This window comes from Camelus ferus, chromosome 24 (assembly GCF_009834535.1).
Source record: "Camelus ferus isolate YT-003-E chromosome 24, BCGSAC_Cfer_1.0, whole genome shotgun sequence".
NCBI lineage: Eukaryota > Metazoa > Chordata > Mammalia > Artiodactyla > Camelidae > Camelus > Camelus ferus.
Window position 1 is genome coordinate 9,573,714 of NC_045719.1, and position 26,805 is coordinate 9,600,518.

A 26,805-nucleotide genomic window follows, 5' to 3' on the forward strand; every position below is an offset into this window, starting at 1 on the left:
GCCTGCCCAGGCCCGAAGGCACGAGGGACAGGTGGTGGCTCCCAGGACGGAGAGGGTGAGAGCGCTGCTGCCAGCAGGAGCGGGGGCAGGGGAGGCACCGGGCTCCCCAACGTCCCAGTCCTCCCACCCTCTGGTTCCTGCCAACACTGCCATTGGCCAAACCCAACTGGAGGCCAGAATGAAGCGAGTCGCCTCGGCCAGGCCATACAGTTCCGACTCTGGGACACAGAGCCAGCTGGACAAAGTTACAAGTGGGTCTGGAGGTGTAACCCAAGGTGTCCCGCACCAATGCCCCCAGGAGGCAAAGTGGAGTGATCTTGGGTACCTCATTGGGGCTGGCGGCTGACGTCACTTACCAAACTTGTGCAATAAAAGCTGGAAATGGCACACCCTGTTTTCAGGAAAACAGTAAGGATCCTGTGAAAACAGTTTTAATTCCTAAAGTCAAAACAACTCTCTCCTCATCTGAGGTCTCTGAGTCCCCAGAGAGGTGAAGCCCTGCTGAGTACAGAGAAATCACTGCCTCCAGCTGGGGAGGGAAAGGCTCTCTGAGTGATGCCTGCCGGTGGGCAGCAGTATCTGTTTTTAGCTCGCCTTCATCCCCGATTAGTGTATTGACGTTTGCAAAGGTGATGAAGGGATAAGAGGTTGGGTGGAGGCTTCCATCTCTCAGTATAAAAAAACCCAACTCCTGCATCCACCTCTGCCCCGAATTATCTGCACCTTTTCACCTTTCACAGTTGGTTTGAATGCTTTGACTAAACACCCTTTTCTTCTTGGACGCTGCCAGTTCTGATTCCCAGTGAAGTGTCTCTTCCCCTATTGTGGCCACCCTCTTTGATACGTGTCACAGTTTCCCCAGTATGTTTTTAAGTTCACCCTGGTAATTGGCCTTTTTGAAAACGAGAAAGCAAGCAAACACATGAAAGAGAGGATGAGCCCTGGAAAGGGAATGGGCTCCCAAGGGGCGCTCATGCCGGCGGGGTGGAGGGGAGGCGTGCGCCGCGCATGCGTATACCGCACGGCTCGGGCCGTACACTGTCCCTGCAGTCCACGTCCACGCGGCCGCTGTTCAGCAACAGCCGGAGCAGAGTCAGGTTGCCTCTCCTCGCTGCCCAGAACGCCGCGTTGGCCAGCGGAGTTTCCTTCTGCAGATGCAAAATGAAACAGGCTCTTAAAATCGCCCACTTGCATGCAGATGTATAACGCCATGCTAGAGGGAGAATTTCCAGATACGCGTTATCATTTGAAAGAGTACCCTTCCGGCAACAGGTGATTGGAGCAGGCTTGGTTAGGGGATGCACCCTGTTTTACACCAGACACCTGAGCCACGGGGCAGTGAGGAGGAGCCGTGTTGTTGATAACCCAGTACTATTAATACCCTATTTCCCATCAGTGTCCTCACTTCCCTGCCTCCGTGTCTTTGTTCAGTTTCCTTTTTGCTTGAAATGAATTTCCCCCATCCTTCAAGGCCACAGCTCTGTTTAAATGCTATTTCCTCCCTGAAATGTTCCCAAATCTCTCTTCACCTCTAAACAGAGGATAATGGCTCTCAATTCTGAGTTTAGTGGCACCTTTTTGGTGCCCTCAATACTTTGTATCTGATTCCAGCTGCCTGGGGAAATGCCTCACTTTCCCTCCACCTAATTTTCTTCGTTTCAGCTGGAACTTGCCAGAGGTTTCTGTTGAGAAAAAGGAACTCTGTGCAGAAGACACTGTTATGTGTCCTCCTGTGGGCCCTTCACTCCACTGCTGGGTCATTTTTTTAAAAAAAATTTTAAATTGAGGTATAGTTGATTTATAATGTGCTAATTTCAGCTGTACAGCAGAGTGATTCTGTTGTGTGTGTCTGTATATATACATACATAATTTATATATATATAATTTTTTCAGATTATTTTCCCATCATAGGTTATTACAAGATACTGAATATAATTCTCTGTGCTATACAGTAAATACTTGTTGCTTATCTATTTTATGAGTAGTAGTTTGTATCTGTTAATCCCACGCTCACTCCTGGGTCATTTTAAAGTTGCTAAGGTAACGTTGGAACCTCAACTGTACAAGGAATAGACCTGGAAAACAGGTCTTCAAAATCAGAGTGGCAGAGCTGACTGCAGCACAATTTCCTTCTCTAAAACAAATCGATTTGGATTTGAAGAGAACAGTTCATGGTGGGGGTCGGGGGAGAGGACAGAAACAGACAGCTCCAGTTTCAGCCCCAGCCCTGGGCAATAGACTTGGCCCTGGTGAGTCTTGGTTTCCTCTTGCTTAGATGGAGATCACATTTCCTGCCTTGAAGTTTATGGTAAGGATTAAATGATGCGGGTTAGTTGGCTAGTATTGGTTCCCAACACATCATACATGCTTACAAATGCTGGTTTCCTTTCTCCTATCCATTTTTCTTCACAAACTTAGAATCGACAGGCAAAATTAAATTCAGAGTACCAGTACTAATAAAGAATTTTGCTGGTCTCAGGAAATTTTCTAGTATTCAAATTGTTTAACAAAGATTTTTTGGGAGTAGGCTTAAAGCACCTATCTGGCTGTGAATGAAAAATGTTGCCTGCCATACCAGTAAAGGATGCCACAGCTAGCAAGCCATCAGCTGCTACTGCTGCCTCTGGGGGACTGGAGAGAATTCAGGATGGGGACAAGCAGGCAGCCTGGCCTCTGTAGCCACCCCTAACGGTGCACCTCGAGGGACCTCAGGAAGGGAAAGAACAGAATACTGGCCCTAGATAGCAAGGTGCGTATCAAAGGAATGATTTCAATGAGCCCAGACTTCTGCACCTTCCCATACATAGAAAAACACTAGATTCCTTAATTTGAGATATCTGGTTCTCATTAACAGTAATCTTTTGATGTTCTGACTACACGGTCTTTATTGCAAAAATTCCTATATATCCTGGCTCCTCCCCTGCCTCTTTGGAGCAGTCTCAGAGCCATCTGAAAGGCTGCCTTCAGGGCTTGAGTCCTCAGAAGGTGCCCCGAATAAAACAAAACTCTCAACTTTTAGGTTGTGCATTTTTTTTCAGTCAACATGACCCACAGGGCCTTCTGTGCAATGTCTTCTGTCTATAAGGTATCACAAACAACACCTGACTCGCCTTCACCGAGTGAAAAAGCACACACCAACAATTTCAGCCGCTCCACGGGGTCACACAAACGAAAGCCCAGGGGCAGCAGAGGGGTGGTAGCACCTGCTGGTGTGAGGATTTCATTCCAGAAGCCCTTCAGCGCACACACAACTCCGTGTTCCTGTGCGCTCTTGGATGGGAACGTGGCAGAGCAGGGAGTGATAAGCGGATTACAAACATACTTTGAATACTTTCCTGGCTCAGGAGGGAAAAAAAAAATCACCTTGAATTCCAGATGAACAATTTGCTTTCCCCAAGGGTGTAAGTTTTACTGCCCCAGGAGTTTCCACACCCAGTGTTGGTGGCTTTTGCATCAGGCTGGGTCTGACATTATAGTTTTAAGTGGGAGAAGCAACAGCAAGGCTGGTCTGACTTGTATAATAAATCAGGACCTCGTGCACACTCAGCATGTGCCCTACCACTGAGCTATACCCTTCCCCCCAGAACAATGCCCTTTTAATAGAGAGATTGCACAAGGCCAAAATAAAGTCTGGGAGGGTGAATCAGGAAGATAATTTAATATGCACCATGGAATAGCTCCGCTGGCTTTTCCTGAAACATGAAAACTTGAGAGTAATAAATTGTAAATCATTTTCAGTGATTTTGTTATTTCACATTAACCCCAAATACCTTTCAAAAACCATCTGCAAACCACAAATTTCTATTGTCATAACAAGCTCTCCAACCAGGAGCCTCTCCTGCCTTTAGGATGGCCTCTGGGATACCTCTCCTGCACAGACCAGGCATCCTGGCTTCCTATAAGGTTCTAGAAACTGAGCTCTGGGGAAAAGGTGTGAATATTTCATTTTCCCTCAAGGGCTTGATTTACTGGGAGGTGGAAGCATGACAGAGTAGTCAATCTTGGGTAAGAGACTGCTGAGTTCAAGTCCGGCCTTGCTACTTTCCAGTTCAGTGACCTTGGGCAGGTTATTTAACTTCTCTCTGCTGCAGTAAAGCGGAGATAATAATATTAATGGTAGTACAGTCATCCCTCAGTATCCTCAGGAGACTGGTTCTAGGACTCCCACAGATACCAACATCTGTGGATGCTCACGTCCCTTATGTGAAACGAGGCAGCGTTTGCATATAACCTATGCACATCCTCCCGTATACTTTAAATCATCTCTAGTTTACTTATAATACCTAATATAATGTAAATGCTATGTAAACAGTTGCCAGTGTGCAGCAAATGCAAGTTTTGCTTTATTGGAACTTTCTGGAATTTTTTTCAAATATTTTTGGTTTGTGGTTGGCTGAATCTGCAGATGCAGAAATTGTGGACATGGAGGGCCGACTGCCCCTCTGCCGTGGGTTGCTAGAGGATAAATGAGATAATATACATACATGCACTTTGATGGTAAACACTCGGAGATGCTAGCTCTAAATGCAAGGTCCTCACAGCCCTTTAAAAACCCTGTCCAGGAGAATTCATTTGCTTGGTCACTGGCCCGTGCTAGGGACAGTGGCACTGGCCAGGGGCTAGGACTAGAGGTACCAGTCAACCTTGATCTCTGCGCCAATGGCTTTATGGGCCAGCAGGAAATGAGCATCCCAGGCAGGAAGGACAAGGAAGCTCGCCGAGCATCCTGGGGACCGTCACTAGCTCGGAAGGGCTGGAGTGAAGGATGTGAGGCGAGAGAGGACAGGAGGTGCGGTAGGACCTGCTGTGCCACGCGATGGAGTCTGGACCTTATCCTGGTGGGCGCTGGAGAGTCAAGGAGAGGTTTTAAGGTGGGGAGAGACTACCAGTGACGCAATGTAGAAAGGCCCCTGGGGCAGCCGCAGGGAGGAGACTGAGGACTGGAGCCAGACTGTCTGCAAGGGTTCAGAGACTACCACATAGATGGGGAAGGGATGATGAGGGCCTGAGCTGAGGCACAATCGGATGGCACTTTGAGACAAATGGGAAAAAATTTAAAACAGCCAGACAGGACAGTCTTGGCCTGTGGCTGTATGTGCAAGAGTGGAGGGACAGGGGCCTGGTGGACACGGGCCTTGGTGCCGCTGAGTGAAGGACAGATCAAGGGGCAAAATGATGAGTACAGCTTTGAACATGCCGAGTTTCAAGTGCCTCTGAGGCGTCCAGGTGGAAATGTAGGCATTTCCATTGCAAAGCAATGGTGAGTTCTTCTATCTCACCACAGATGCCACATTTACTGGAGGGCAGGGCTCTTGATCTGATAGTTACCAAGTGCTTATTCTGTGCCCCTGGGACATCCTCTGCATATACTAGCTCGTTTCATCCTCATCACCACTCGGTGAAGTGGGTACCATCACTGTCCCATCACACAGATGACGTGAGTGAGAAGCAACAAGGCAGGCTTCAGCTCCAGGCAGTCTGGTGCTTGAGGCTGGGCTTTCGGCCATCCCACTGTCCTGCCTCCTGCGGAATTCTCCTCCCGAGACAGCAAGGAGTGAGGAGTGTGGACCCCAAAGACCTCCTTCCCACCCTCATTCAAAACGCCTCTTCTGCCAAAATGGAAAGTCCCCCGACCTTCCTTCTCTTTGGGGTCTACAGACCATATTGCCTGGATAACTTCCAAACCTCCTCTGGGTACAAAATGCATATAATCATAAATGCTGTTTATAAAGGGAAGCCCTTTAGTCTTTAAAGGAGCTAATCAATGCACATGACAATGTTTCACATAAATCATAAGGCACTCCACCCATCGTGCGATAACTGTTTAACCCCTTTCTTGGTTTTTCAGGTCTCTGCAATCAGGCTGTTGGTGGCTGAGCCCTCTCACTGCTCTAAGCTTTTAATTCCCAGAACGACCCCACAAGGTAGCTGTTACTATTCCCATTTTTAAGATGAGAAAACGGAGGCACAGAAAAGAATTGCTCAGGGTCATCCAGCTAGGAAGTAACTGAGCCAGGATTCAAACCTAAGTCTGTTTGGGTCCAGAGCCTGAGATCTATACCTCATACTCTGTGAGAAGACTTGAGTATAAATGTCCACATATGCCAGCTTCTCTTCTCCTTCCCATTTACTGCCAGAACTTTGGCTCCCACACTGGTCATTAGCACACTACCAGAAATTAAGTACAGGAAGGAAGGGGACAGAAACACAGAAGGGAAGTTGTCACTTGTGCAGGACTGGAATTCTGATTAAAAGCTAAGGGTGGGTAGAGATCTAAACGACTGGTTTAAAGGGGTGGAGAATAATGTGGCTTTCAACTGTGCGTTGTTAATTCCATCAGGAGAACATTAGCTTCGTTCAGTGATGAATGTCTTCGATGTCAGAAGCCACACTCAGTGAGGGAATAATGAAGGGCTGAGAGGCCACGTGCAGAAGGATGTTTCTGAGATGTCACTGGCTTTCCCAGCCCATTTTCCCTCTTTGTGCAAAATAGGTGAAATGTAGAGAATTGTGTTTAACAAATATTAACTAAGCATTAATGTTTATGTATTAAACATTAATTCCTGTGCCATAGTATCATTACGCTTCTATAAGGGATAGGAAACAGAAGAGAAAAAGTGATTTATTTGCCCAAGTATCTTGCCTTAGACGTAGGCTGTGTAACACTCGCATTTCCAAACCAGAGCTCAAGGCCATGTTCAAAGTCTGTTTAACACATACATGTTCAGAATAGGCCAATCTATAGAGATAGAAAGTGGATTAGCAGTTACCAGAGGAATACAGAGTGACTGCTGATAGGTATGTGGTTTCTTTTTGGCGCGATTAAAATATTATAAAATTGTGCTGATGGTTGCACAACTCTGTGAATATGCTACAAACCACCGAAACGAACACTTTAAATGGGTGAATTATGTGATCAGCATTTTAATCAAGCTGTTCAAATGCATGGCTTTGTTAATTTGTTTTTCTGTGGTTCATCCAAATAATTTCAGCTGATTGATGAACTGGAGTTAATTTTAAGATAATTTACAGATTTTCAGAACAAGGATGGAACATACAAGTTCCTGTACTCCTGGCCAAGGCATGAGCAATTTCCATCACCAGGATAAAACCTGGTATTGAACTACTTTATCCTCATGGGTAAGACATTCAAGAAAGACCCAAGTATTATTCTTCATCCAGTGATGTCTCCTCTATGTGGTGACCTCCCTCATTGCGTTAGGGTCTAACTCCCAAATTGTGCTAGACTTATGGCAACCTCAGCCCTGAAGAATTAAGCCCTAAGTAGTTGAAACAGCTTTTATAATGACAAAAGTCACTGTACTGAAATCCAGGAACTTTATTCCACAGTTTGCTTTCACTTTAAATACAATTCCGACAAACATGTATCTCTTTTGCCAACAGGAACAAACTGGGAGTTGCCAATGGCAAAAAAGGAACTTTACTGGAGGCAAAGCGACACCAGCAAGAGAGGACTGCAGACAGCATAACAGGGAAAGGATAAAAAGGGTGTCCATGTGTTCAGAAGCAAATAGCCCTACATGTGGTGACTCTGAGTCATGGAGAATCCGCTAAACTGTGATTTATAATGCTCTGTTTATCCTCCCACAGACTCAGCCAACAATGCTGGGGCTTTTAAATGCAGGCCTGGAGACCCAGGGCCTAGGGCCTACGAGCCTTTCAACCACCTATGAAAATGAAACAGTTCACCCATGGCTCCAAGGTCAAAGTGAATGGATAATTCACTCAATGTCTACAAAATATAACATGTTGTCAACTTTATTAATTGCTAAAATTGGGATTCTTAAAATATCAATGACATAAAAATAATCTATAGGTCTGCACTTACACAAGAATAGCTGACATGCGGAAAAATCATGGAAATGTAAATTATATGTTATTCACGGCTAAATAATTTTTAAAGCAATATTATAAAAATCTTTCCAGAAATGTACAGTAAAAGTTGCTCTTATTATCGTGGGCTGTGGGCACATTTTAATACCTGATGTGATGTTAGCTGGGACTAGGGCAGGGTTAGTCAGCCGGCCTGTGACCCTGGTCCCCTCCCCCTCAAGCCTTCCCTCTGTGTCTTCTGAAACTTCTCCATTTGCTGGAAAATCAACCCGTCTTCACCCTTAACCTAGCACGGAGCTCCCTCTGTCTCCCTGCTGTAAGCACCCTAGCACCCCTCACTGCTGGAGGCTGGGCCTGCTCCCACACCAACCCTAGGGTGGAGGTTGGGGTTGGGACCACCTCACTTGGCGTACAGCTGTATAAATCTCTGCTCCTTCGAGACTCAGGCCATCCCACCTCCTATCCTCTGCGTCACCTCACCACAGCTGTCACCTCCTGGTCATTCTTCCTTCTGCACTGAAAACGCTGGCACCTTCCTTTCTGCCCACCCCAAATCCTGCCCTCATCCTGGCCTTCACTCCATACGAAACATCAATATCTCTGCCCTTCCCACATCCCAAAGACTTCATCCCCTATCTCAATCATCGCTTCCACTCTCAAGCTTCTCAGCACCCCCTACTGTCACCTTACAATACTTTTCAAATCGAGATATAATTTACATACTATAAAATTCATCCTTTCTGTGGTTTTTAGTCTATTCTCAAGGTTCTACAACCATTACTATTCCAGACCATTTTCATCAACCCAAAGAGAAACCCCGTACCTACTAACAATCACTCCACATCACCCTCTTCTTCCTCCAGCCCCTGGCAACCACTCATCTACTTTCTGTCTCTATAGATTTGCCTGTTCCAGGCATTTCATATAAATGGAACCATACAGTAAGTGGCTTTTGTGTCTGGCTTCCTTCACTTAATGTAACATTTTCGAGGTTCACCCATGTTGCTGCGTTATATGAGTGCTTCATTCCTTTTGCTGGTTGCATGATATTCCATCACATGGATATACATGTTATGGACTGAACGTTTGTCCTCCCCACCTCCAAATTCATATGTGGATTTCCTAACCCCCATGTGACTGTATCTTGAGGTGGGGCCTTTGGGAAGTATATAGATTTAGATTAGGTCATGAGGGTGGAGCCCCCATGATGGGGTCAATGACCTTGAAAGAAAAGAAAGACACCAGAGCTCCTTCTCTCCCCTATCTGTGGATATAGGGGGAAGGTGACCATTTGAAAGCTAGGAAGAGGACAGCCACCAGACACCAAACCTGCCAGCAGCTTGATCTTGGACTTGACATATAAATTCCTGACATATGTTTTCATTTCTCTTGTGTATACACCTAGAAGCAGGACTGCTGGGTCATATGGTAACTCTATGTTTAACTTTTTGAAGAATGACCAACCTGTTCTCTATTATGGCTGTATTATTTTACATTCCTACCAGTAATGTATGAAGGTTCCTATTTCTCCACATCCTTGCCAATGCTTGTCATTCCTGTCTTGTTGACTGTAATCATCCTAATGGGTGTGAGGTGGTATCTCACTGCGGTTTTCATTTGCATTTCCCTGATGGCTCATGATGTCGAGTATCCTTGCAGTGGCTTATTGGCCATTTGAATATCGTCTTGGGAGAAACATCTATTCAGATCTTTTGCCCATTTTAAAACTGGGTTGTCTTTTTATTGTTGAAATGTCTATTATCATTTAAAGATGCTCAAGTCTCTACCATTTTAAACCAAACAAACCCTTGGCCAAGTCTGGATCCCTGCTGCAGCCACTGTTTCCTGCAGAATTTTTTGAAAGAGTTCTTTCCACCTGTGGTTTCCACCCACTTTCATTTCAAGCTATTACAATCTGGCTTCGGAACGCAACACTGCATTGAAACCGCTCTCAGCAAAGTCACCAGAGGCTGTTTTGTTACTAAGTTCAATGGGCACTTTTCATTTCTTAGCTTGTTTGATTTCTCTGTGGTATTTAACTCTGAGTTCTTCTCCACCTTTACCGAAAGACGAGAGGTTCTTGGCTTAATGAAGGCGCTGCTTCTGATTGTTCTCATGCATCTCTGGCTGCTCCTCCATTTTCTCAATGGGCTTCTCTCATTCTGCTCATTCTTAAATTTTGCACTTCTTTAAGATCATGTCCTCAGTCCTCTTTATTTTCTACCTTTACATGATCTCACTGGGCAGTCGTGTTCATTCCTATGGGTTCAATTACCGTTTAACAATGCTCACTCCTATATCTCTGTCTCCTGCCTAGACTACTGTCCTGGGATCCCCCCTTTGTATATCTGTCTGACCAACATCTCTACTCGGACTCTCAGCCATCCTTAAACCTTTACATGTCCCACACCAGACATTTTATCTTTATCTCTCTGGCCTTCCTTAATGAATAACATCAATTACTGAACTCTGAAGATGAAAAAGTTTTAAAGTCACTCTCATTTGTCTGCTTCCTTCCACCCTCAAAACCTGTGCCTTGGTCTGGTACCACTTAACAAGATGATCCCAACAGCCTCCTGATTGGCCTCCCAGCTCCATTCTCTTCTCCAATCTGTAGCCAGAGATCTTTCTCACACGCAAATCTCACCGGGTCGTTCCTCTGCTTACACCAGCTACTGTAAGAGATGGGATTACATTGGCTTTGGAGCCAGACACACTGGGATTTCAACCTTAACACCATCCACTCACTGGCTGCACGACTGTGGAGAAGTCATTTGATTTCTCCGTGTTTTAGTTTTTTTACTTGAAAAAAAGGGGAGGGGTCTTCTTGAGGATTCAGAAGAGGAACCGTGATGCTCTTGGTTCAGAGTCAGGCACATTTTAAGTGCTCAATACATTTTAACTATTATTTTTATTAAAACCTTCAATAGAGGCAAATCAATGAACTTCATTTTCACCCTAAAATGTGGGGGTTAAATGCAATGACTTTAACGCATTCTTTTCAGACTCCTTTGGACACTGAAGCCCAGTAATCCACTGCAGCTCCACTCTGCGCTGGTCACTCGGCTTCAGTGTCAAAAAAGTACTCTGGGGAGGAGGCAGCAGTGGCGCGGCTGGCATTCGGAAACCAGGACGCGAATCGGGAATCGGCGCCGCAGCCCCTGTCCCTGTCCCTGTCCCTCCGAGGCGCGGCTGCAGGAAGCGCGGACCCAGGGCTTCTTCCCCGCCCCCGCCCCCGCCCCGACTATTCCCCCGGCGACAGTCCCCACCGGTCCTTCGCCCCGCGGCCGGGCTCACCGGACCTGCAGCCAGAAGCACCGACAGCCTTTCGGGCAAAGCCCACACCAGCGGACCACGAGCCACAGGGGCCGTCCCAGCCCCGCCGCTTCCTCGCGTCCCCCCGCCCCGCCCGCCCCGGGCGGCGCCCACCCCGCCCTGCGGGCCCGCGGCGGCGGCTCCGGGCGGACAGTGCGAGCGGGCCCCGCCGCCGCCGCCGCCGCCGCAGTCGGCAGCCCGGCCGCCCGGCGCGCCCTCCCGGAGCCCGCGGCGCTCACCTTGAACGACATCCTGCACATGTCCGCGGCCGCCCCGCCGGGACCCGGCCGCTTCCGGCCCAGACGCCCAGCCCTGCCCCCCCGCCGCTCTCCCGCCGCCTTCCGCAGAGGGGTTGCCGCCGCCGCGCCGCGCGCTCCCGCCGCCGCACACGGGGCCGACGGGGAGGGGAGGGGAGACGCCAGGGGCGGGGGGAGCGGAGAGCGGAGGGGAGGGGGAGCGGGGGGAGGGGGGTGCGAGGGGGCGGGGGCGCACACACGGCCGCCCTCTGCGTATCTGCCGTGCGCGCACACACCCACCTCCACACACAGGTTCACACACACACACACCGCGGCGCCCTCATAACCTCACAATCCTCACACGTCCAGGCTCTGTCTCATGCTGCAAACTGTACACCCCACACTGAGCACACTCCCCACGTTCAACGCACAACTCTATGCACACTCTCATACACACACTCCATGCACACCCACATTCCTGTTACACACACACGCTGACTCCAAACTCCACACACGCTGTGCAGTCTCCACATTGTACACACACAGGTTCACACATGATACATACTTCCACACTCACATCCACATATACACACCACACACACACAGAAGCACACAACCTCCAAAAGAGCGTGGTCTGCATCAGATGGCTTTCAGCCTTCACTGCAGCACAAATGTGATGAGGACAGAAAGGAAATATGGAAAAAATATTCACGCATCATCCCATCACTCTTTCAAATGACTATTTTCATTTTTATGTCTGTCCTTCTAGGTTTTTTTCTTTTCTAAGTATCTGGGTTTTTTCCTCCGGGGGAAGGGCTGGGAAACAAGCCTTTTGATTGAATGAGTAACACAAGGTGTTTTCCTTTTTGAAGGTGAAGGGCACAATTTGAACTGTACACATATTCCTCTACTTTTCCATCACACCAGTCCCCCTCCTCTTGGCCATATCCTGCACACCTGCAGTATGGCAGGAGCTGTCCACGCCCTCACACACACTGCTTGCTGATTGCTCACACTTGTTTTGAGGGCCATAAAAGTGGGAGAGTCATATTTTTTAAAATTAAAAAGTGTTACTTTTAAGGTGTAAAAAGCAATAATAGCCTTTCTAGAAAATTTGAATGCTAAAGCTAACATGCACATCTCACACTCACACTACAGGAATCCACTCGTCCTCTTCTTCACCTCCTTCCTCTTTTCTCCAATGAATTTGTGATGACTTTTTAATTTAAAAGTCAAAAAAATACAACTATAGATTAAAATTCATAAAGAAAATAAAAATGTTTATCTTTTATGGATAAATTATATTGCTTTGTGTTCAAAACAATTTTAAGGAAAAAAGTTCCAAAATTTGATAGAAATGTTTAATTTTTAAAATAAAAAAAGACTCAAAACTTCTCCCCCACCTTGGGTATCTATGGATGAGATAGTTTTGAAGTTGCTAAAAGACATTATTGTATCAGATCAAATACAGGAGGTTTTGCTTCAATAGCTTTAATAAACAAAAATAGGGAAGGGAAAGAATTATTATTTTGAGTGCTGTGTATCAGATACTTCCCTTATAAGAATGCCATGAGGTGGGTATGATGCCCATTCCACAGCTGGAAAAACTAAGTTTCTGAGAGATGAAGTAATTTGCTAGAGCCCACCACTTCCCCACAGGCACCCATGTCAAGTAAGCATAGAAGTCTGCGTTCATCTCAAATGAGGCCATGTTTGTTTCTCACCTCTCTTCACACCAGCGCAGACTGTAGCGTGTTTGCTCTCGGTTTCCCACTGTCCCAGTTTCTGCTCCAGCAGGGCTTGTTCTAGACAGTACTGTGAGGTAGGTCAGGCTGGCCTACTGAGCCCTCTCCCTCCGTGTATTGTCGTCAGGCCCCTTCACCGCAGTGAAGAGTCTCCCCGGGACAATTTGCCTGTCCGCACTCCCTGTCTACTTCCCACCCCACATCTCCCAGCTGCTTAACTCGGTCTCTCCGTGTGGAATTTACACCAGACAAGGCTTCATGCAGCCGGGAGTGTCGCAGACACAGCATTGAATAATCTGCCCCAACACCCATTGCCCCATCTTTTCCCTATCAGAACACCAGCTTTGCTCAGGTATCTACTACACTCTACCTTGGGATGTGCTTCAGGGAGCCCAGCCCTTTTTTCTGTCCTAAGTTCTCTGATCTTAGCTAGTGATACTGGTTGGATTGGGTGTGGGCACAGGACATATTTTGATCACTGAGCCATGAGAGGAGGTGTGCTGGGGGCTTCTGAGAAAGATTTCCTTGCTTCTAAGAGAGATACACAGGAGTAGAAGGTCTTTTCTTTCTTGCGATGCTGCCCTGAATGGATGTGATGCCTGGATTGTGACCACGAGGGGAGCTATCCCCTGAGGGTGGCAGAGCTATCCCCTGGACTTCCTGCTGTTTAAGCCACTTTCCCACTTTCCATTGGAAGTGTTCTGATACAGGGTGAGAATGGAAGTGAGGACTGGGGCAGGGGGGTGGTGGGAAGAGACAGAAACTTAACCCACGTTTAAGTTGGGTTAGTCTATATATAACTCACGGCAGAGAGAAGTGGCTTGACTTATGGTCAGGTCTCAGGAAGGAGAAATATTGGAGGACAGGTGAGAAGGGGCTCTGGAGTAGGGTCCTGTGGGCAACTCATGGGAGCCGGCAGAAAGTAAGATTTTTGTAACACGTATTAATGCTGCACAGAGAGCATTCATCACAAGAAAAGCACTAAATGACCAAACAGACTAAATAACTTAACCAGTTGACATCGACTAGCCTCTGTCATTGGCCTCCCCAGGGCTGGCACAATGGGCTTGTAAGTGATGCAGCCATGGTGGCAGGGATGAAGGTCACTGAATGGGCTCGAGAGCATGGGATCCCACTTACAAGCCTGATCGAGCTACTGGACACCACATGGCCCATAACAGGCCTCAATACTGAGTCTCCAGTACGCCATCATCCCTTGAGGAGATCGCCTGGTCACTTGGTGGCAAATTGACCATACCAGACATGTTCCATCCTAGAAAGCCAATGATTTCTTTTAACAAGAATAGACACATTCCAGGTATGGGTTTGCCGTTCCTGCCTGTGGGGCATCAGCCAGCAGCACTAGCTGAGAGCTTGTGGAGTATTTGTTGGACTAGTGGACTAGCACAGAATCCAGAATAATGCTAAGTCAAACCAAGAGACCCACTTTACAGCAAAGGAGGTGCAGTCATGGGCTCATGACCATGGTATCCGCCAGTCATACCTCATACCACGCTACCCAAAAGCTGGCAATCACTTCAGTGTTGGGGTGGCTTGTCGAAGTCATAGCTGAAGCACCAACTTGGAGCTGATATTTTATAAGCATAGGGCACAATCTTCCAGGACACAATATACAGTTTAAGTTGAAGAGCTCCCTACTGTGCTGTGTCCCATAGGAAGAATGCTAGGGCCTGCAGACCAAGGGGTGGAAGCAGGAGTGGTCCCACTTACCATTACTCTCAGTGATTCGCATGTGTTTCCCGTCCCTGCAACTCTAGGCTCTGCTGGTTTACAAGCCCTGGTTTCCAAAAGAGAGGACGCTTCTACCAGTGGACATAGTAATAGTTCCTTTGAACTGTAGCCTATTCCCATGGCCCAGGGAAGCAAGTTCTCTGTGTCCTTGGGCAGCAGGTGGGAAGGTGAGTCACCATCTTGGCAGGTGTACTTGATCACGACCAGCAGGAGGAGGGAGGGCTGCCGCTACACAGCTGAGCAGGGGGAATACTTGTGGAACCCAGGCGCTCTACTTGGGCCAGTTTTCATGGTAAGTGGACAGAGGATGAAATTCCAGCCTGAGAAGCACATGGTGACCAGGGCTCAGACTCCTCAGGGATGGAAATCTGTGTCATTCTACTAGATGAGTCTTCCAGACGGGCAGACGTGCTGGCTGGGGCAGAGGGGAATTTGGAACAGATGTTCGAGGAGTGGGAAGATGAGCATTAGTTGCAGTCCTGAGGCCGGCGACTGCAGTGGGGGCTGAGCTATGCCTACCGACTTTCCTGTTCCACGTCCCCCACCAGGAAGAGGCCCACCAGAGTCCTGGAGGAGCTGCTCCCGGCACCAATATGAAGAGGCTCTGAGTTACAAGGTGGGGTCTGTTCGGGACATGTGTCTCCCTAACTGGCTTTTTCTGCAGAGGACTTGTCACCCCAAGGGCAGTTGGCAGATACAGTGGCTAGCCACATTGGGACTGCCTCAGCTCCAGAGAGCTATCTTGCCAAGGTCACGCTGTCTTCCCAGAGCCCAGTTCTCATAGCAAGTAACATGGGAGGATAAAGACCCAGCCTCCTTACCCCTATTCAGTGCTGCTCTGACCCAGTGGGCTAAGCACAAGGGTAAAAATGCCAACCCCAGGGGCCTTCATCCCTTGGTCAGATGTTCAGATTTTGCCTGAAGTGTTTGATTTTTATTTGGATGAAGAGCATTTCTGTGTAACTCTCTCAGCTGCCTTGGTTTCCAACATTTGTTTAAAGAGAGTCTGGGTTAATAACTGGAAAGTACTCTATCACTAATCTAGCCCTTGGGAATAAAAGCATCTATTGTGGTTGGGCCCAGAGGAGGCACATCCTAACTGAAGCCGCCTCCTGCATTCCACTGAGGCTTTGAAGGATCCATGCAAGAGCTTTATATTTTAATGTACTGAGTGCCCTGAATGCTGACCAGCTGAAATCTAGGTTCTTACATTTTATTACCAAGTTGTTAAACCCACAGGAGTAAAAGCGCAGCAGATGCATGCATTCAGACTAAATTATTTGCAAAGTTGGGACTGCTTTCACTTAAATCTTTAATGGAACCAAAACTATTTCAGAGAAGCCAAAAAAGTTGCGTTCAATCCTTAGGGAAAATGGACTAGAAGATTCCCTCACTATGGAAATTCTCTCACAGTCTTACACAGAAGCAGGAGGGGACTTCAGATTTCATTCTTCTTGTGGAAATAACAGATGCCCTCTCCCATAGTTGAAAAGGCAGAATTTCATATTTTTATTAGCATTTGACCTTGGAGGCCTTTATTTGGCACTTAAATAGTAATGTACCAAACTGGGCCTTCACATTGTGTAAGTTTCAAGGGTGGGGGGACCCTCATTCTCTCAGTGAAGACTCCTTGGGGGGCTTCTTACAGCTCAGAGGTAAGTCTAGGGTTATCCTGCAAGGCAGCATAAAGTTACAGGGACTTCAGTGAGACTGACAATTAGACCGTGAGCCACATTAAGCCAGAAACTGTGTTGGCTTCATCCTCTATGCAGCTCTAACGCCAAGTTCAGGCCCTAGCACGAAGTAGGTACTCACTGAACATTTCTGAATGAATGAATGAATGAATGAATGAATTCTCTCAGGTTATCTGAGGATCTACGAGCTTCTCAGACACAGAACTGAAACTTCTGATGCCCTTTTCTCTAATGAGATCTGTAGTCTGTGTTTGTGTGGTTCTTCTCTTACTCAGGAATCTAAGGCATGAGGCTAAGAGCCTGTAAAGGAGGCCATTGGGCAAGTGAAAAAAAAAAATCTCTTTTTGCACCAGAGCTATTTCCTGGTAGAACAACCATCATGGCTTCACTGAAAGCAGAGCCTTCCCGTCCTCCACGCCAAATCATCACTGGTCCCCTCCATGGGGCTGGAATGTGCCTGAGGGGCCTGAAAGGGATTGCTAAGGGGCTGTGACTCCATCTTTAGCATGCGTCTGTGTGTGTTTCAAATGAACTGATACTCAATGGAGGTGTCTGTGTGATGTAGTGTGTGTGTGTGTGTGTGTGTGTGTGTGTGTGTGTTGAATGAGGGAGCTTATGCTGGCATGAGACACCCCCATAGACCCCACTCCCCCAGAGGTGCCACTCAAATGAAGCTTAGGTCACAGTCCCTCATTGGCCACTGCTGGCTTGATGCCTTTTATGCAAGTGTAGGGTTCTCCGTTCCCCCAGAAAGTGGAGTGGGGCTGAAGAAGGAAGCCTAAACGAAAAGTGGAAGGGTGTGTGTGGGGAAATCCAAATGACTTCACTGGAAAGAGAAGTGACAGCAGAAGCTCCCAGAAAAGTCACAATCAAACATGGTCTCTAGATGTTTCTTAAGAAGATTCTTCAGTCTGGTGCCAGCCTCCTGACACCATGGTGATGCGCCAAACCCAGGACAGGCCCGATGCCCTGACTTGTTCCACAGCAAGTCCTGTCAGAGCTGGGGCTCAGCAGGTGGCCAGGGTGGGGGGTGGGCAGGGATCCAGGGAGCTCCTCACAGGAAGTGAAGACGCTGGAGGCCAGGGCAGTGTCCTGGGGCGTCTGGGTGCAGACAGTCGGTTGTAGGGCAGGCAGACCAGCTGACCGGAGGATCTTAAAGCAGTGAGAGCCTCCCCAGGACTCCTGACAGCCCTCCAAGACGTGGGGGCCCAGGCTAGGTTGAGGTGCTGCAGGGAGCTACGTCCAGCAGAGGAGGTCAGTGGGAAGAAGAAGAAATGCAGTTGCTGAGGACTGATGTTTAATGGAAAGAAAGAAGAAAGTCTCCAGGTTCTGAGAAATCAGGATCCTAGGCAGGCACCTGGGTGGACATGCAGACACGATGGGTCAAAACTTGTTTCTGGAACTGGGCGTGGGGCGAGAGCTGGCCTTGTGGGAGGCGTACTACGTGTTGGCATTGCCTTGACCCTTTAGAATGATGACTTCGTTCAGTGGTCACAAACCTCATACCACGAATAACATATTTTTCAGATGAAGGAACTGAGACTTAAAGAGCTTAAATAACTTGCCCGAAGTCACAAGGTCACAGAAGCTAGTGATGAGGGTGCTGGGACTTCTGCCCAAGTCTATAACGCTGCCGTCTGTGGGCTTAACTACCACACTGCACTGTGTGGTGGAAGCGAGGTCAGGGAAGTGGGGGCAAGGTGAGCTCCAAGAGAGGCTGGTCCAGCGCTACCACAGACACCTTTGCATATATTCCATCACTTAATCTTCACAGTGTCCTTGTCTTCATTAAAAATTTTTTCCAATGAATGATCTGAAGCATATAGTGGCTTGCCTAAAGTCACACAGGGAGGAGGTAATAACCTACTTAATGGGACTGGGGCACATGTGAGAGCAAAACCAACAGCCACACCACCCTGAAGCTGACGTGCAAGTGGGGAAGGAAGAGACCGACACACCAAGAATGTCATACCTGCCGGACGTTCAGACCTTCTTAATCTGCGTAAGCCAAGGTTCTCAAGGACACAGAGCGATTTTGAGCTACAGAACTTAAAGAAGTCTGTCCCCCTGCACTAAGTGTGAGGAGTAACTTTCACCTGATAGAACCCAATGATGCATTGATTCTTCATGAGGAATGAGTCATGGATTTAGTCCTTACATCGCGCTCAACACCTTCTGCCGTCGCCCTGCTCAAAGACAGCTTAATCAGTAGGTGTTATTGTGGAGTAAGTGAAAGCTAATTTTAACTTTAAGGTATGTGTCATTTCTTTTGAGTTTGCTAAACTTGGGTGTAATTAATTACTCATACCGAGCCAAGGGAATTAGGCAGGTTATTTCGTGCCCTTTTAAAAAAGGTTGTAAAACTCTGGCTTTTTGTATTTGTTGTATGCATAGTCTAGTGAATGGTAAAGATTTAATATAATATCAGAGCATCACAGGATTAGAAACTGTCCACCAAGGAAACATCAATCAACAAATGCTTTTTAACTGTCCACTCTGGGTCCCACACTGTTTTAGGCCTGAGGCTGGAAGGTCATTTGGGGAGATCATTTGGTCTAGTGCTTTTTAAACTATGTGTGAAGAAAGACCATTTTTAAAAATTCCAATCCATTGTTGACCAATAATTGTAATTACAATAAAACTGGGTTACAAGAAAAATGATCACATAGTTGAATGTCATGGCAATATTGAATCACTAACAAGGTTTATAAATACTCTCAATTTTTGTGCTTTTCTCATTGCAACATGGTTCATGGACTGGCACTGGTCCACAGATCACACTTTGATTAGAAACGATTTGAACAAGGCATGACCATTCTGGAACCATCTTAGCAACTGAAAAACTAGCTTTGGCTGCTTTTTCTTTCAATTTTAAAACTCTTTTTTGCCTATCATGTTAATGGACTTTCCAATGCTTGATGAAACTATTAAAGGGCTCTGATTCAAGGTAAACCACACATTTCGCAGCTGAGAGATAAGGGAGAGATTCTTCCTTCAAAGACCAACCTATGAAAGGTTTACAAAGAATGAAAGAAGGAAATATAAAATATAAAACCAGGCTGAAGGGGAAAAAAAAATGAAGCCGAGGTTTTGCTTGAAAAAGAAGATCACAAATGGTGAAAAACCCACTTTCAGAGGAAAACTATGATTCACAAGAAAGCTATAAAGGAGTATCTGACTGTGTGGAATTCACATAGATACAGAATGAAGAAATCTATTTTTATAGGATTGTCCTTTCTGGCACTGTTCTTGATGCCGTGGCAGACGGCATATTCACAAGAACTTTTTTTTTTTTTTTTTTGACTTGGAATGAAGTTAAAAGAGCATTTTAGTAAGAGTGAAAAACAGGGCATGAAACTCATGAGATTCAAATTTTCTTTTCCCCAGATAATTACCCATTAGCAAAAGCCAGGAAAAACAAAACAAAACAAAACAAAAAAGAAGCGATCAACTTAATTTGTCATAAAGATGTTAAACATAGAAAAACTTCTGAATGCAAAAGTCAAATTCTAAAATCTGTTTCCCAGACATGTCTAGAAATAAAAAAAATTTCCTCTCCCAAATTGGAAAGAGTCTTCTATATTTCACCTTTAATGCTAACTCAAGGCATTTAAGAATAGAACCTGCAAACAGTAGGTGATACTGATCAGCTCATATTGATGAATAAGATGAGACAAGATTCTGACTATTGTGGTTGTCTACTGCTGCATCAGTGACCACCCTAAAAACACAGGCTTAAAACAGCTCTTCATTTGATCATGATTCAGCAACCTGGGCTGGAATTGGCTGGACAGTTCTGCTGTCTCATCTGGGCTCTCTCATGCAGGTGCCGTGATCTGATGGTTTACATGGGGCTGTGATGACCAGTTTGGCTTTACTCACATGCTTTGCATGGTCTCACATATTCCAGGACCTCTCTCTACATACCTTCTTTCTCCAGCAGGGTAGCTGGGCTTCCTTACAGCACGCAATCTGGGTTCCAAGAGGGAGAATTCTAAGGTGACAAGGACTCATCAAATCTCTGCTTGCATCACATGTACTAATATCTCATTTGCCAAAGCAAGTCATATGACCAAACTCAGACTCCATATGGGAAGGAACAACGTGAGGGCAGGAGTTCTGAGAGGCATGGTTCATTGGGGGCCACCAATGGAACAATTATAAAACAACAAAATTTTTTAATTAAAAAGAAATTTGAGGGGAGGGTATAGCTCAAGTGGTAGAGCACATGCTTATCATGCACGAGGTCCTGGGTTTAATCCCCAGTACCTCCTCTAAAAATAAATAAATAAACCTAATTACCTCCTGTCCCAAACAAACAAACAAACTTTAAAATTTTTTTGACAGTTTTATAAATACAAATTTTATTTTTCTGAATTAAGCAGAATTAGGCTACTTGGAAAATCCAGCTGATCTTTGAGAGCTTTGTAAAATGGCATTAGCATTTGCAAGTTCTCAATGGCATGTAGGGCTATAAAAACTCACCAGATCACACCAACCAAGCCAACTGATCAATCCGTAAATACTTACTGAGCACTTATTAAGTCATCATCAGCATGCAAGATGGTATGGAAGACACATTTTTCTTGTATTCAGGGTACCTGCAATAGAGTTGAATACAAATAATATTTACTGTTGGAAACAGTGTAAGACAGAATATAATCATGTGCTGAACTGAGCCATACAGAATATAAAGTGGTAAAGAATGTCACACTTTTAGTCATGCCTTGTACTGATGACGCTTTCATCATAAGGAGATGTGGTTTCAGGATTGGAACGGTCCATGAACAATCCAAGTCTGAGCAGGCAGACTTGACTACAAAAAGCGTTTGGCTCTACTAGTCCTCCTGTCGGGGGTGGAGGACACTGGCTTCATGAATGCAGAGAACAAGGGCACTCAGATATTTAGAGAAAGGTGATTATACTTTCCCAATCCCGAGTCTCTGTCCTTTAAGAAGGTGAGTGATTTGCAAGTCAATTTGTCAGCCTCTGCCTAGTTCTCCTTGTCTTTCGTAACCATCACCTACAGTCTGGCCATAGGGCTGCATTCAACTGCACTGGGAGGGGGTTACAACTGAATAGTTGTGCCGAATAGAGGGGAATGAGATGGCATTCGGAGTAGCAAGTTCTCCCAGATATGAAGTACCAAAGAACAGGGAAGAAAGATCACTGACTCTATTTTAGGGACCCTACTTCTGTTCCAGACACCCTACCAGACCCTGGGGATACAAAATGAATGAAACTTGGTCCCTGCCCCCCAAAGAGCTCACTGTCTAGTAAGGAGGTAGATCTAAATGCTACAACAGAGGTGTGGAGAGTATGCTGCATAGGCTGTGACAGGAGTGGCCAACTTTGAGGGCAAGGGGAGAGTCCTGGGTAACATTTGTATATGTACAAATATTACGACATTAATAATTCAATCAGATGTATTAGTTAAGGCAACACTAACTACTTCAATGACAGATAAACCCCCATCTCTTGGCGGCTTAATTTAATGAAAGTCTATTTCTTGTTTATAAGGGCCCAGTGTAGGTGTGTGGGGTAACCTCCCGCATGGGACCCAGGCTCCTTCCATCTCATTGCTCTCCAGCTCCTAGGGCATTGGAGCCCTTTGCTTCTAGGCAGGAAACGAGGTAGAACATGCAGGATCATGCGAGAGGTTTTTATGGACCATTTCTCCTCACTTTTCATTTGCTTCAAAATCAGTCACACAATCCCACCTAGATGTAAATGGAGTGGGAAATATATTGCTGGGACCACTTCCAGAAACAGCTTTACACTGTAGAAAGGGAGCACCAATCCTAGTGGGCAGACAGTCATTTCTATCACACCAGGCTAGGTGATGTTGAGAGTCTCCATGACCCTTTGGTATTTCTTTTCTTCATCTCTTCACATTATTTACATACCATTGACTGTCCCTCTCTCATCTCCTCCCAGCTCTTCCAAGCCATGCATGAAGTTTATTCACATTTTCCATATGGGCCTGGCTGTCTAACCAGCCACCCTCAGAATCATCTTTGGAATTTGGCTCCATGGAAGAACACACTGTGAGAGATAAGGAAATAAGCTGTGAGTCCCATGAATATCATTCAGTACTCCATTATAAGTTTAGAGTAAAAATAGAGAAATGAGCAAGTTGAATCTGCTTCTTAAGAAGTTAGCACCCCCATTGCTCTACGAATTGCTCAGCATTTAGAGGGTTATTAAAGAGCATTAAGTGATAAGAGATTTCAGTGATTATACTGTTTACAAAATTGTCTGTTAACCCTATGTTCTAGGGTTCAAGTGAAATTAATTCAACCTGAATTTTGACAAATATTTATCAACCTGCTGCTGTGTAAAAGGCACTTCTATAGAGATATCAACGGTTACAAAGGAAAAAAAATCTTTGGCCCAGCCTCTGTCCACAAGAGTTTTCATCTTTTGTGGTGAAATAACCCTTTATTGGATCTGTTGGGCAAATTCTTACCAAAATGCATGTCTCTGAAGTGAGGTATTTCGGACATGGAAACAAAGTATAGTGTGGCTGAACACTGCCAGTAGTGGTACCTCTTGTGGTCACAGAGACCATTCAACTGGGTACAAATCCATAAACTTACAGTGGCCCCAAAGGGGGAAACATGAAAATGACTCAAGAGGATAATTTAGAGGCTGCTTTCTAATTTTCACTCAAAATCTCTCCCAGATAAATTACTTAACTTTCATGTCAAGAGAATAAAGCCTCCATTTCTTGAATCTCCACTAAGCCTAAACCAGTTGATTTAATTCCTCACGACCTTATTTTGACTCATCCACAAACGGAGAATAATGGCTTCCACCCATTCATCTTTCAGGGTTAGCTCTGGGCTGATGGGAAAAATGTCTCTGTAAAGAAGAGATACTATTACTGAAGTGTAGGCTTTCTTTTATCCTGCACTACTGCTTGTAGTCACAGACACCTGGGGTGGAAAAAGGAAGCCTCCTTAATGACAAATGTATAAAATTACCTTCTCGGCCCAACTGCATATTTCACACAAAGGCCAGACTGGAGTGTGTGAAGCAAGAGCTGGAGAGGAAATTCATGCAATTGGAATGTGAATTCTTCACAGGGTCTCTGGCAGAGCTGACTACCAGGGAGTGCCCTAACGGGAGGTACCAGTGTCAAGGTTCCAACCGAAGCAGGAATCTGCCTGCTGTGAGCATTGGCATACTGGGAATTCAAACATAGGATATGGAGAATTCAGCTCTGGTTTGGTTAACACTGGGGGTTCTGAGCTGAGACAGTGAACCAGACACAGGCCATGTGCCAAGGGAGCATCACTGCTTTACAAGGGGTCATTGGATCTAGGGATCCGGAGCAGGGAGGCCCACCACGGAAGGCAGTGGGGGTGAGGTGTGCTGTAATCCCAGACAGGCACAGGCTGGGTTCTGGACACCATTTCATGGTAATGAGGACTTGGTCAAGTCCCTTAACCTTGACTTTTTATCTCTAAATAAAAGCAGGTGGTAGATTTGTGTTTTCCAAAGCCCAGGGGGTCTATGGGCAATTCTGTTTTCAAAACAACTAGTAGAAATCCTGCCTTTATTTAGTGTAGGGCGACAGAGGCTAATGGAAATTCACGTTCTTCACTTTGGGCTGGAATGATGAAAGCTCCCGTGGTTACACTAATTATTTTATGCCAAGTAAAAGCCTGTATTGGCAGTTATATAGATCTTTGATAATATGGAAAATATTTGTTAAGAAATACAGTTAGTGAAATTCTTTCAAAACAGGACATCATGGGCCAAGAGTAATAAGAGGATATAAATATATATATGATATTCCTATATTTTATGATAGGATGGTTGGGTTCCAAAAGATGCTATCGATCATGGGGTTTGCAGTGAAGCCAGCCAGTCGGACAGCAGAACTTTCCTCATTGCCGAGTTCCCTCTGGTTTTCAAGGAGAGGTCTCACCAGACATGCGGTATTACAAAAAGCAGTAACATCTGCCTTTACTGTTTTGTTTGTATCCTTTTCATCACTGTTGGTGACCTACATATGCTGTTGGCCTCAAGCGATGTCACTGTTTTCTCGATGAAGTGATGCTAAAAGAGGAAAACTGCAACCTGTTTTTCAAGCGGAACCAAGGCAACGGGAAGGTATGGTATAACAGTACCATTTTAAGAAGAACGGTCATAATAAGCAGGTCCCAGGATGTGTAATCCCAGTTCATATTTCCAGGACGACTTGGGAGGGCCGAAGGGAAAGCTGCTGTGTTGGGGAGAGAGTAGGAAGGAAGGAGAGGGAGAAAACCTATGCTGGGACTTAAAGGAGCATCAGTCAGGAGTATAAGGTCAGGCCCGTGGCTGCACTAGAGGGACGTGATGGAGCTTGGCTATGCCCTTGCAGGACGGTGAGTTTACCACCCTCCCACATTCTTGATTCCAGGCAAATTCTTTTCAACAATGGCATGGCAAGTCGCACTTCTGTCTTAAGATCTGGAGGATGTAGCTATGCATGAATCACTCCTAAAGTATTGAGAGGTCAGTCAAACCCCAGATTCACTGTGTTAGTTTGGGTTTGTTTACACCCCACTCTGCATGTCTGTAGCACCCACTCCTCTGGGCTAAGTAAACCAATAGCTCCTCTTGTGCCTGGGACACTTCTGCAGCCATTGCACCTCCGATGGGCCTCACCCAGGTGGCTTCTGCCTCTGTCCCCTCTCCTAGGAGCAAGTACTGAGAATCAGAAGGCCTGGGTCCTGCTCATTATTCCTATTTTCCTTAAAACGTGGGCAAGTCATTTAATTTCTTCAAGCATCATCTTTCCCCATTTAAACATAACAGCCCCTGTCTTGCCGTAAAAACAAAACTGTGCCTTCTATTGGCTGCTTAAGTGTTTGAAAGCACTTGTTCATACATTTCTTGGTTTAGACTTCAGAGCCGCCTTTCTCCCCGTGCCCCGCCAGAAGGTCATTCCCATTGCATCTCCCGATACCTAGAACTGTGGAGGGAAAGTGCCCCCGGGATGTTTGTTTTGGATGCATAATCTTGAGAGAGATAACTTTACTGACAAACATGAACTTTAGATACGTGGCTTTTATTTGTTCACCTTTAAAGCTGTTCTCAGTGGGCAAACACACCTATCGTACCCATGGCACAAAGTTATTCCTACATGTCAAAGAGAAATATTGTCACATACAATACAGCGATTTGTGTGTCATGCTCTTAATTGCTGCCTTTATTTATGTTTTCTATTTATTTTATGTTCTTTTTTGGGGAGGGGAGGTAATTAGGTTTATTTAAATGGAGGTACTGGGGATTGAACCGACAACCTCGTGCATGCTAAGAATGCACTCTACCACTGAGCTATACCTTCTCCCATCTTAACTGTTGCCTTTTAGAGCAAAACACAAAGTTCTAAGAGGAAGAAGCATTGACTGGAAGCCACAGATGGTCGGTTCTACAGCTGAGGATTCCGACAACAGAACATCTCAGTGAACAGCCCGGGCATTGTGGCGAGTTACTGGCTGCATATTAATAAAATAATTTTGGAATCTTAGCCATTTGTCAAATATTTTCCTTCAAATAATCTTGTGTCTGGAAGGACTTAATAAAAAGAATGTAAAATCTTTCTCACTTTCGTAAAATCTTTCTCACTTTCTCTCAGTCTTGTTTCATCAACTTAGATAGGACCACGTCACCTAGGCAGGACTCCTCCAGGTAGTGCTGGGCATTCGTTCAGTTGATTGACTGAAATGTGAAAGTTTCTCTTAGGGTAAAGCAATGTAGGTTCATTATTGGAAATATTTTTTAAAATATAGACAAAACAACAACCAAAAAACCCCCCAAAAAGTCCCTTCTCCCCATCCCATCTGTTCACTCTTGAATATGCCATTGTATAGCCTCCAAAATCTCTCTGAGTCCGCTGCCACACACACACTCGAGTGCACGCACACACGTGCGCACATGCACACATTCATGTGTACTTTTTATATGTAATATATATCTTGGTTCTGCAAAATTCTTTTAATAACACCTGTATTGAGATATAATTCACACACCATAAACTGACTTTTAAAGTGTTTTTAGTACTGCAGCTCACCCTTAAACAACATGGGGGTTGGGATGCTGACCCTCCTCCAGCTGAAAATCCAAGTATAACTTTACAGTTGGCCCTCCGTATCCCCAGTTCTGCATCAAGGATTGTGTAATACTATAGTACCTATTTATTGAAAAAAAATTCAC

The 26,805-nt window shown here is 45.7% G+C and overlaps 1 protein-coding gene and 1 long non-coding RNA gene across 2 annotated transcripts in view; one reads left to right on the plus strand and one right to left on the minus strand.

Moving 5' to 3' along the window:
- ANKRD29 (ankyrin repeat domain 29) overlaps positions 1–11,540 on the minus strand; it is a 37,986-nt gene extending 26,446 nt beyond the window's left edge. The window contains 2 exon segments of the mRNA XM_032467133.1: positions 1,038–1,148; positions 11,409–11,540. Coding sequence (XP_032323024.1) covers positions 1,038–1,148; positions 11,409–11,429 — 132 coding nt within the window. The 5' untranslated portion in view covers positions 11,430–11,540.
- A 3,849-nt stretch (positions 11,541–15,389) lies between these two features.
- LOC116659596 lies at positions 15,390–26,108 on the plus strand. The gene is made up of 3 exons (XR_004314945.1): positions 15,390–15,518; positions 24,634–24,717; positions 25,962–26,108. It is a non-coding gene; the product is annotated as an uncharacterized LOC116659596 (long non-coding RNA).
- The last annotated feature ends 697 nt before the right edge of the window (positions 26,109–26,805 follow it).